General features: G+C 43.3%; 1 protein-coding gene across 3 annotated transcripts in view; it reads right to left on the bottom strand.

Moving 5' to 3' along the window:
* The window catches only part of MYLK3 (myosin light chain kinase 3), a 36920-nt gene extending 24882 nt beyond the window's left edge, over positions 1-12038 (bottom strand). For 2 of the 3 annotated variants that reach the window (XM_055000744.1, XM_055000743.1), the window contains exon 1: positions 7674-8105. In XM_055000744.1, the coding sequence (XP_054856719.1) occupies positions 7674-7766 (93 nt within the window). In that variant the 5' untranslated portion in view covers positions 7767-8105. Of the gene's footprint in view, positions 1-7673; positions 8106-11838 lie in introns of those variants that run through there. The other variant, XM_055000745.1, reaches the window with a different exon arrangement.
* Between the last annotated feature and the right edge of the window lie 506 nt (positions 12039-12544).

Genomic DNA, 12544 nt, shown 5'->3' on the forward strand with positions numbered 1-12544 from the left:
CCCCATTGTTTTTAAAAATCCGCAAGATGACATATCAAAATTGTTTCCACAATTAACAGCGAAATAATTAATCCCGCCCTCTTCAGAAAAAGGATTTGCTGTTCAGACAATTGGGTTTTCCTAGTAGTTCTTTCTGAAGGGCATCAGTGCTAACGATATTTTGCTAGGACACCTCAGTGGGGTGGAGGAATCGAGCATGTGTTCACATAAACAAAGGCAACACGTGTTCAGTACTCCTGTGGAGATTATTCAGAAGGACACAACTTCTGTACCACATACAAAACAAAGGAGGACATCTCTCTTTTTCCCCTCACAGAGGATCTCATGAAAGACACGCACTTTTTTTATTTTTTTGCCACAAGGATTCCCACCATAAATGGCTCCCTCATAGCAACCAGTCACCTAGCCGACTCGACACATTTTGTGTTACTCAGCACATGGACTGCATGCATATTGGGAATTTTCCACATTTCTAAACTGGCACACAGCTACATCCAAACATTACAGAACGAGGGAAATAAGTTGTGAGGGGACATTTTCGGCAGCATACATCAGGACAGATGTGAGGTGTGCTTCAACACTGAAAGAAAATTTCCCAAGAAACACTGACGGACCAACCAATCCATTTAAAAAGAGTCAGGGCCAAGCTACACATGACGAATGACACTTGAACGGCAAGTGGATTGAGTGGAGGGCAAGTGAACAGGGAGAAATACACTTGCTGTTCAAGTGTCATTCGTCATGTGTAGCTTGGCCCAGAGAGAGAGAAATTGAAGCATTACAATTAATTGCTTCTATTGGTTTCAGTTAGGATTTAACTAAAACCAATAGACCCAATTAATTGTAACACTCTTTAATTTACATCAGGGCAGATGGTTTTTTCCCCATAGACAAAGATCCCTGCAGTCAGAAATGCACAACACTTTTTTTCTCCTAACAGAACAGCTCAGCCCTAGCTGACAGCGTCTAGGATCACAACCATGTATACAAATAGAACGGGATCTATTTGAAGGGGGGCCTTCTCCCTGTATATCCATCCGCCTGAGGGGAAGGCCAGGAAACTCACCCCCCCCCCAGGAAATCGAGCCTCCACCTTTCTGCAGAGCACTGGACAACTTCATCTTTATCTGTGTGCATGTGCAATTTGGTTTTTTTTTAATATTTTAAACTAAAAACCACCTTCAAAGTGTAGGCTGAAAGGCAATACAGAAAAGCACTCGTGTAATAAAGTAAACAATAAAACCAACGTAATTTTAAAAAAGAAACGTTTGAAAAATGAATGAAATCTGTTTTTTTAATTTAAAAAAACATTTCAAATGATTTGTTTTCATTAGAAGGATATGAGCTTCCACCCACCTCACAAAAATGGTTTAAAAAGCAACAGAAGTCGTAGGGTTGCCAGTCTCCAGGTGGTGGCTGGAGATCTCCTGGAATTACAACTGACCTCCAGGCCACAGAGATCAGTTCACCTGGAGAAATGGCTGCTTTGGAAGGTGGGCTGTATGGAATTATACCATGCTGAGATTTTTTCCCTCTCCAAGGCAGGGGCCTTCTCCAGCCTTCACCCCCAAATCTCCAGGAATTTCAGCTTGGAGCTGGCAACCCTAAGAAGTCCTGATCCGAAGTACCATTCAGATTAATTCTGTTCCACCTGAATCTCTCTCTTTCGCTCTCTCTCTCCTTCCAGTCTCTCTGCTGAAACCTATTATCAGAATTTAAGCACCTTAAGGCAGAGAAATCTTCACAGTTGCTTCCACTGATTTTTTAAAAAAAATCTGCAGTGGTTCATTTTTTTTCAAGATGCAGGTGGTGAGTTTTGTTCTTTGGCATACTCAGTTCAACCAGCCAGACATCATGTTCAAAAACTCTTCAACACCTTTTTTTCTAAAAAGAACAACAACAACCTGAACTGGCCATCTTCAAATGACGTGACAGAGGCTGCATTGTCCAAATGGAAAATATGTCTTGTCTTTCCAAAGGCTAAATTATAGCTGTTCAAAAAATAAACTCACACTGCCACTGGGAAAATGCACTGCTAAGATTGGTTCGCTCTGTAGAAACTAGTGTGACTATATACGATACTAGACTTTTGTAACTGGAATTCCAGCAATTAGAACCTACAACGTAGCTTGGGGAGGGGGTATATGATCAGGGGCTGAAGAACTGGGAAAGAGGTAGGCTAATTCTCCCCTTCCACCATTTCCCAGATCATCTAAGTCCAAGTAGTTGAAAAAAGACAGGCAGGCTCAGTTGCCTGTCTTTTTCCCTGCCAGGTCTAAAAGCAGTCCAGACGGCGATTTTTAATTAGCCACTGTGACCAACAGCCATGACAGACCTTCCCTCCAAAGATTTATCTATGAACCTCCTGACCTGCTCCATAATTGGAAAAGGAACTCTGCCTTCCTTCCACTTTATTATCAGCCACTTGTGATTGTTTGTTCCAAGTGGGAAGCGTCTGTTCTGCAGACCAAACCCCTGTTCCTTCTTGACTAAGCAAAGAATCTCTGGAATATTTTTTCCAGAGGCATTCCGAGGCCAAAGGCCAATATTTGTCCCAATCCCCAACTTTTTTGCCTGTGTGGGCTGAATACTGAGAGACGACCACACATTTCCTTTTGCCGACAGCCTTAAGAACTGGAAATGGCACAGCACAGTGTCAAACACTACTAGCCAGTTAGGGAGGGGTTAAGAGCGGCAGAACTCTAATCTGGAGAGCCAGGTTTGATTCCCCACTCCTCCGCTTGAAGCCAGCTGGGTGACCTTGGGTCAGACACAGCTCTCTCAGAGCTCTCTCAGCCTCACCCACCTCACAGGGTGATTGTCGTGAGGATAATCATAACACACTTTGTAAACTGCTCTGAGTGGGCATGAAGTTGTCCTAAAGGACAGTATATAAATCAAATGTCGTTGTTGTTACACTATACCTACACATAGACCTACAAGCAGCCTGCACAGACTCTAATAATCTGACAGCTAAACAGCAGTAACCTGTGTGGGCTAGAGTGGGTCTGGGAGGCCCAGGTTCGAATCCCCACTCTGCCATGGAAGCTTGCCAGATAATTACACAGACTCAGCCTAACCTACCTCACAGGGGTGTTGTGAGAGAAAAAACGGGAGGAGACGTGATGTAAGCTGCTTTGGTTCCTCATTTGGGAGAAAGGTAGGATATAAATGAAGTAAAATAATAAAATAAATAAAAAACTGCATTGCATAAATCTGAGGCTTCCTTGGCTTTGAGATGCTACTTTCACATGCCTCAGGTGTGACTGACACGCATATGATCTTCACACAGTGTACACATTCATCACAAGATTTTTCTTGCAGTCACGTTTTATTAAAATATTTCTATTCCACATTATCTCCTTGGACTCAAGGCAGCAAAAAATGCTGCAACCTGTTAGGAGGACACGAACTATAACAGTCCAATTAAGAAAATCATAATTGTCCTGTCCTGCGCCAGCTGCACTGGCTTCCGGTTGAATTCCGAATCACGTTCAAAGTGTTGGTTCTTACCTTTAAAGCCCTGAGTGGGTTGGGACTGGCATATCTTCGGGACCGCCTCTCCCTGTACGTTCCCCGGAGATCGCTTCGATCAGCGAATAAATATTTACTTGTGGTCCCCGGCCCTAAGGAAGCCCGCCTCACTTCAACCAGGGCCAGGGCTTTTTCAGTCCTGGCCCCAGCCTGGTGGAACACTCTGTCAATGGAAACCCGGGCCCAGCGGGACATATTATCGTTCCGCCAGGCCTGTAAGACAGAGCTGTTCCGCCAGGCATTTGGTGATTGAAGGGGGCGGTGCCATGTCGGCCTCCCACCTTTAGGGTGGGGAAGGTTCTCCCCACCACTGCACCTTGTTAATTTGTTTTATTATTTGTATATTGATTTTAGTTTTTGTTTTTATCGATTTTAACTGTTCACCGCCCAGAGCCCCTGGGGATGGGCGGTATATAAATTGAAAATAAATAAATACATAAAAAATCAAGTCATATCCACTAGATGAGTGACAAATTTAAAAGCACTCAAGATTTAAAACACACAAGAATGAAAAACGCACTAGAATAAAAATCTGCACAACCAAATCTGCTGAAGAGCAAAGCCCCCACTTTCTCTACAAGGTAACACTGCAGCTATGAAAAGAAAAGGAAGGCAGGAAGTTCTGTTCTGCTGATAGAAGGCACTACCGTCAGCAAAAAATTTAATCTGGATGCCTGCAGTAATTTTGAGCAAACAGGAGGAAAAGGCATAAAACTGATACTGTACACCTGAAAATCGAAGCTATTGTTTTTAAAGCAAGGTTCTAGAATCTAAACAAAGAAATGGGTTGTGAAATACACTGGCCACCAAAACCAGATTTTTGGGGTGACAACTCAATACACTGGACTCTGAATGCACCCCCAAAAACAAATGTGTGTGTGTTATATAGGGTCATGCTGTCTTTGTAGCGACTTTCAGAAATAATTAGACAGCAGTTTGATTGACTTTGCTGCCTGTGTCTTTCGATATCGGCGTGCAGAGCAATTGTGAAAGCCGTACAGAATTTTCCAGTTGCCAAAGCTGAACAGCAACGCCTACAGGGAAGGGAAGGAACCTCAAAGAGAGATGCAAAGTGGTGGTCCCGGCCCCCAGGCAGCTGCCCTGGAATGCCATAGGGTTAATCCTGCATTCCACATCTCTCCGGCCTCCTGTGCAATTCATGCCTCTTGCTTGTTCACATGGATACTAAGTGGAACGTTTTCCACACAGCCATGCCCAATTTCACCCCCCCCCCCACCCCTCACCCCGCAACAGTGGGAATAGCGCCACAAACCATCTTGCCAAGTAAGTGTCCCTTTGATACTAGGGTCTCCCACAATAATAATCTCCGGCATTCTCATCTGCCAATTTAGATCTCCGTGACATTTTGCATTTGACGTCATTCACACGTACGAGAATAATTTATCGGTTGAGGAAAAAAGGCATTTGAAGCCGAGCCTCAGCAATCCATAAATAATGGCTAGTCGGTCTGCAGGAAAAGCTCTACAGGATAAGTCAGTAGTTTACACAGCCATAATAATAAAATGCATTTATGTGGCACTTCAGAGTCATCCAAGACCTTTACAGACACACACAGCAGTTTGCTATAACTGTCACCCCATGAAATAGACCTGTGTAATTATCCTCTAACGGGTGGTTTAAATGGATCGTATTGGCTCTGAGGTTGGTTCACACATGCAAGGGAATGAGGTAAAATTTTACATGCAAGGTAAAATGATGGAGCAAAATGGACAACCTTAGGGTTGCCAGCTCCAGGTTGGGAAATTCTTGGGGATTTGGGAGGTGGAACCTGGAAACGGCGGAGTTTGGGAAGAGGAGGACTTCAGCTGGGTATAATATTATCAAGTCCACCCTCCAAAGCAGCCATTTTCTCTCTGTGGCCTGAAGATAAGCTGTAATTCTAAAAGATCTCCACCCACCTTCTATAAACCGGCAATTCTAATGAGATCCCTGCAGACTGCAAATGGAGAATCACATTTTGGAACTGCACCCCTATGTTAAAAAGCCTCCTTACAATTTTTTTAAAAAGGAACAGCCTAGCAAGCAAAGACAAACAGGTAGGAACCTTTGTCCCTGAGGTGCTAGTTTTCTAATTGCAGGGAGGATGTAAAAAAGAAACAACAAGGAACATTCAATGGTGGAATCCACCACGTGCACTCTGAAGCGATGTCATCCAGTCACGTTGGGCCACCTCATTCTTTTCCTGCTTGTGAAAACCAGGCCTAAAGCAGCAAAATACAGGCAACAAGCTTTTCCATTCCTTTCTCTCCCTTCCGCCTTCTTTGCTTGTGTGTGTGTTCTGAACATCCTGCCAGACAAAGAGCCCTGTGGAACTCAAAATCTTGCTCACTATTTTGAAATTTTGATTGGTCCTAATAAAAAGGCATTGCCTGACTGTTGCTTGGGGAATCTATTAATGTGACATCAAAGCTACCTACAGTTTCTGAATTTATCTCAAGCCGTTATTGAAGATTGCTTGGTTTCTCCCCACCTCCAGTATTGGACAAAGTTGGAGTGGCTAGGCATAAATTTTGGGGTAGCCAGGCATAGGTGCTTCTACCTGTACAACATTTCCAATGAAGAAGAAATCCAGCTGGGTTTGATTTTTTTTAAGATCACCATGAAATTATTTTAATCTTGAAGGTGAGCAATACATTTGTCCAGTAACAGTTCTGATCAAAATCATGTATGCCTTAAGAACGTATTGGAGAATAGGCCCTCTCTGACCCATCTGTCTATGCAAACATCTGCATGACTGCTACCAGCTTATACACACGTGTAAGATTGTCCAAATGGGTAACTCTGCACACAACTGGGATTAATACAAAACAAGTCCCCTTTGAAGGTGTCTTGGCACACACCTATTGCAGATGTTTGGCTGTCTGTGTATGCATTGGAGGGGGGGCCAATTGGTGTGATGCTATTCTCCTCTACACACGAATTTGGCTTCTCTTTGGCTCAGTAGTCAAGCAGACTTAAAGGTGTGGGAGGAGAGGCAGGCAAATCATCTACCTTGATTATATTTCTGTTCACAAAAAAAAGCAAAGTCAGAATTAAAACAGAACTGGGATCAAAACCACATCCTTTTTCAACCAGTTCTTGAGCTCTCTTTGATGGGGAGAAAGGCAACAAACAAATATTTCAGTAAATATCAGCCAGGGATCACCAACAAATAGGAGGAAACAGAAGTCTCTTTAACTGGCATTTTTAAAAGTTTGCCAGCGTGGGCGCTTGTCAAATAAAGCTAAGGAGATAGCTAGCAATATCTAAAGGATGCTATTACAAAAAATACCCTCTTACAAAATACTATTACAAAAAACACCCTAGTACCTCACCCAGAGTGGTGAACAAGTTAGTGTTATGATTATCCCCACAATACAGCTGGGGAGCTGGGCTAAGAGGAATGGCTTACCCAAGGCCACCTACTGAGCTCATGGCAGTAGTGGGAGTTGAACCCACAGAGTGCTGTTTCACAGCCAAACTTCTTAACCATTGAGCTACAGACATAACTAGGAGCATGTACAGAGAGGATAAGAAAGGTGGGAAGGTGTCCAGGGCTTAAATTACTTCTGTCTTAGGCAAGCCAGTTTCTCTCTTAGCTTTGGCCCCAAATCTGTCCTGTTCTGATACTGGCCTACCTTGGAGGGTTGTTGTAAGGATTGCAACAATAGGGTGTATCAGTGTTTTGAACACTGAAAATAATATATAAGCACTTATCATCATCATTATTGTTATTATTAATATATGATATTAACACAGCCCACCAGATGTTTGGGCTGGAATTTTTTGGTCTTTCACTGACTTGGAATTTATCCAAGAATCTAGTCATCATTGTTGTCATCATCATAGTGCTGAGTCAATAAACAGGCTTCAAAGTGCACCAAAGGCACTCTTAGCAATATGAAAGTAATCTAACTATGGGAACCAACCTAGTAAAAGACAGGAAACAACAAAATGGTGTTTTGGTTATTAAAAAAAAACCCAACACCCTAGACTGTCGTGCATGTTAGACTTGTTCTGGAAATGGCACGCAAATCCCATGCCAAGCCCCAGCTGTGCATCTGATGTTCAAACCCAAATGTTGTTATACTACAAATGTCATTCTTGAACACTTTTAAAGAAGAAACTTGTCCCCTTACCGCAAATTTCTTGACATAGTCCGAGACGCAAGATCCTCCCATGCTCAAACGGAGTGACCTATGCAGAGAAGAGCCTTGATACAACGTCCCCATTTTGCCCCCAACCCTCTTTCCCTTGCTGGGCAAGCCACCGGGGCTGCCTGCAGCTGCAGACTGAATTCCAAACTAGAGCCTCAAGGATCCTGCCAGAACAGACATTCCGCCTTATCTGCTATTAGACGACACATCCCAGTCACTTGTTTATCTCTCCACCTCCTGGCGTCTATCTGTATTCCTATAGTTCGCTTCCTGGATCACAGATAAGGGCTGCGGTGCAAATGGAACATGCTGAAATGTCTAGAAGTCCCTCAAGAGACCCCCTCACTGTCCATCTCTCTCCTGGTCGCTTAGTTATCTAGCACAGAAAAGAAACTGTCGTGGGAGCTTTGCTTCCATGACGAGAGAACTAGCCTGACCCAGGAGACAGAATATGGATTAAATATTAGCAGGGTAGGTAAGTCCCTGCCCACCTTGCTCGCCTCTTCCCCCCCAGGGAACCATGTAAGTAGAATGGGAGGAGCATTTTTGAGCTGTTTCAAGAGCATGTGCTATTAGTCTTTGTTACCAAAGTAGCATCTGTGGCTGCTGTCACACACATAGCATTTGGATAGTAGAAAAGAGCAAGAGTCCAGTCATGTCTATAAGACTAACAAAATTTGTGGGAGGGTATGAGCTGAGCTGTGACTCACAAAAGCTCATACCCTACCACAACTTTTGCTAGTCTTATAGGTGCAACTGTACTCTTGCTCTTTTCTACTTCTACAGACTACCCATCTTGATTTATCTGTATTTGAATAATACACTTCAGCAATTATTTGAAGTTGCATTTTCCTGTGTGAAACAGGAAAATCCTGTTGCAAATTATGGCTAAAGTATATTGAAAGTGATAAATAAATCATTATGTAGGCCCCAGAAACCTAATTAAAAAGATTCTATGTTTGGGCCATTAGCAGAGTCTATCATTTGGCATAGGAAGTGTAATTATAGGTGATTGTGAGTTCGTTCTGCTAGCTAGTGTATGTGCAGGAATGAAAATAATAAATCATACACTTGCTTTATATTTAGAAAAGAAATGAGAGTTCTTTATTGTAGGAACATACGTTGATAGGAAAGGAGGAGAGAAAGATCCTAACTACCTATCTAGTCTAAGGATGGGCATGGATGCTAGGACAAGGCCTGCATCCATGCTGCCAAGATGGAGGGAGAAGGAGAGAGGTGTTGCCTGGAACAATGCCAGGAAGAGAAGAAATGAGAGGGAGGAAGTCAGGAGGAAGAAATCCTGAGAATAGCAATCTACATATCAAAGGACAGTCAGAGCAGTAAACAGAGTGCCCTGACCTCTCTTTCTTTCTAACTCTTTGGTTTGTCCCCCTCTGGAACTTGAGGAAAGGGACAGCGCTGAACCCTCCTCTTCCAACAGGAAGTGCATTCAATTTGTGTGAAAACAGTCATTATATGATGTTGTTCTTGTATGATGTTGGATCTGAGGGTTCCCTTTGGCTGAGGGAAGGCTCCTTAGATGAGTGGAAGATCCCTCTGTAAGAAAAAGGGCCCTTTTGGACCCAACTTTTTATTATCATTGGGTTGGATCAAAGGAATCCTTGTGCTCAAACAAGGTGGACCTCTGGCACAGTCTATCACATGAAGAGGGTGGGAGGTTTCCCCCCTGAAACTGTAGATGCAGAGACTGAACTTGATACCTTTTCTCTACCTCTGAACTCCCTGGACTCAGGGTGTACTTCAAAAATAACTAAACCAGGCGATGCGGACATTCAAACAGAGGTCTCTTCCAGCAGGTCAATAATTTGTTAGTCTACCCTTCGCAAAGAAGTGGCATTCGGACAGTGGGAAATGCACATAGAGCATGGGTGCGCCAGAGCCGAAGGGCAAACGTACATGCCAGAAGAGGGTTATTGTTAGGAAATCTGGCAGGAAGTCCAGAACAATCAACAGCACTCATCTGCCTTCCCACCCTCCGTTAGTTGCTCTAAATACAGAATTGGCTGTTTTAAAGGACACTGTACCACTGTAGTTTCTTACAGATAATCCTATCTATTATTGGTCCGCATCCTGTATGTTTCTTCCAGCGGGGCAAAGAGGAGAGGAAAGGATGTTGAAGAGTAAGAAAGATGTGTGGGGAAAGGGGAAAGCCTCACCATTTTAGAAAGAACTGAGATGCCACAGCCACTCCAACTTAGTCCATGACCAATTTAGTATTCCATCCTGTCTCTACGACAGTTCAGATGTAAGCAGTCGGCCTGGCCTCCGCCATCTTTAATAGCCATTTAATATGGCTACCTGTGATATCAAATGTCACAAGGCCCCTGGATTTAAAATGGCAGTTTGAATTGCAGCCAGGGGAATTCCAGCTAACAGTTGCTGAGTCCCGCCCGGGAGATCCAGGCATGAATGGAATACCACATGTTAATGTGGAGAGAGTTGCGGTGATTAGTTTTGCAGTTTCCCCAACCTCTAAAGGATTCCAGAGCAACAAAGGTCTTGTAGTGTCTTCCCACTTAACACATTCCTTTCCCTCCTTCCATGATGAGCTCTCCTGTCCATGACTGAGGAGAAAATCAACTAGCATTCATACGTATTTATAATTCATTCCTGGGAAGGTACATTCCCCAACTACATTCATTAACTTAGCTCCGGTGAACTTCATTAACAAACTGCCCTGTTGTGCATAGCCAGGACAAGATTTGCATTCTCTTTCACACACCCCAGCAACTACCAATCAAGGTAATCAAACCTTTTGTTATTGTAACTCCCAGGAACTGACCATTGGAGTCTTTGTTCCAACTGCTAGTTGGGCTCCCCCACCTCAGGGAGCGTTTTACCCTATAAGAATAGTGCCCCGGCCCCATTCAAATTGTGCATGCTTCCAGGCTGCTCCCTTAGGGTCTCTTCCCTAAGACTCTGTTTCTGTACACACTTACTGGATCCAAAGCGCTGTTCTCTTGAGGTTTGCCCTAAGCCTCTTGCTCTCCTGGCTGAGTATGCAGGCATTTGAAGCTGCTCTCTTCCTCCGTGGACTGGACTACTCTTCAGGATAGGTAGATATACGTTGCCCTCCCTCACTCTATTCTAACTTCTGCCTAGTTTCCTAGGACTGTGTGTGTGTGAGACCATTTTTGCTATTTGCCCTGTGTGTATGTGCATGCATTTTCCTCTTTCAATAAAAGTTTGCTCTTTGACTTTAAGCACCAGTCTCGTTTGCTATAATTGGAAAGGACCCTGTAAAAATGGATGAAAAAGATCCGTAGTTACCCGCCTCTCGCATAGCCATCTTCCTTGCTTGCTAATTCCCCCATAATTCTCTTACTCGCAAGGAGACCAAGTCCAGTAACACAGGATTTTTCCGCATCTAATCAAGCTACATTGTAACTTGAAATTCTGATAACCTCCCTTGTAACACCTCACCCACCTTTTGGCAGGAATATAAAGACTCAGGGATCTCCATTCCTACTTATGTCTGAAGAAGGGAGCTCTAATTCTTGAGAACTTCACCTTGAAAATCTTATGAGTCTCTAAGGCGCCACTGGACTCCAAGTTTTTGTATGTTTGTTTGTTTGTGTATCCTGTTCAATATTGGTCAGGTTTCATACCCCACCCCCAAAAACAATAGCCAAAAATCACCATTTTACTTAAATTTCCCATTATGGATCAACCATTACATACTTGGCTAAATAAACCTTGCATCTTTATGATTTCCAGTGTTTTAATTTAATATATTTTTATACATAGTCCCGCCCCCCCTCTTTTCATAAACTTTCATCCTGAGTTAATTTTTGCTCCTTGCCTCTGTCGTGGGTAATCTGTGTTTCCACTTTCATTTGATGCAAAAAGAGGGGAAAGTAACAAGGTAGGATTCTTTTCAAATGCTCTCATTTTGCACCTCTGCTGAAAGTAATACACAGTTCATTCCTAGACAGAGTTACAGCCTTCTAAACAGATTGAATTCAATGGACTTAAAAGGTGCAGCTCTGTTTAAGACTGCACTGCTAATTCCACTCCTGGTTTCTCAAAGCTGCTACAAAAAACTAGCAATTTCTAAAAGACATCCCATAAAGAAAGTTGCACAGACACCGACAAGTCCCAACTTATTTATTCAGCCGGTACCTACCTGTTCATTCCATCCATGCTCCAAAGTCGATCTGGAAATCAACATATACAGCAATTCCTTGGCGTGCTACCAAGAAACAGAAAATGAGGCGGCACTCACAGGTTTTGGGCGGGAACAGGAGTGTATAAAAATCCTTCCCACATATGATAAAGACTAGGACAGGTTTTTTAAAAATCCGATGGGAAAAAGAAGAAAACATATTCTCTAGCCATTGGAGTTTCTCTGATCTCTCTGGGTCCGTGCAAACATATTTCTAGAGAGGCTTCCCCTCCAGTGGAATAAACTTAAAGGTCACAACGCTGCCACCCTCCCCAGCTCCCCCCCATAACTAATTAATATTTACTTTTGCCTCCTGCTTGTCTTATTCAGAAAGAGGAAATCTGCCAGGGCCAAAAATGTTTCCATGTTTAAAACCTCTTCATTCTTTTGCGCCAGAAAGGTGACATCACTTGACGGCCCAGCTGTTCCTATTTCAGGGAGAAACCACAAGCCAGGTCACCTTCTTCCTTTGCCAACTGATGTTTATACTAGAAATGGACTTTGTTACCACCCCCACCCCACCCCATATATGACAGGGGCCTTTAGGCAGAGCCTTTTGTGTGTTTGTGTGTACATGTTTTGTGTGTGTGGCACTACTTGTGTGTGTGGTGATACTCACTAGTACTCAGTACCAGCACTTTTGGGTGTGTGTGTGTGTGTTCTCTTC

This window comes from Eublepharis macularius, chromosome 16, assembly GCF_028583425.1.
Source record: "Eublepharis macularius isolate TG4126 chromosome 16, MPM_Emac_v1.0, whole genome shotgun sequence".
Lineage (NCBI taxonomy): Eukaryota > Metazoa > Chordata > Lepidosauria > Squamata > Eublepharidae > Eublepharis > Eublepharis macularius.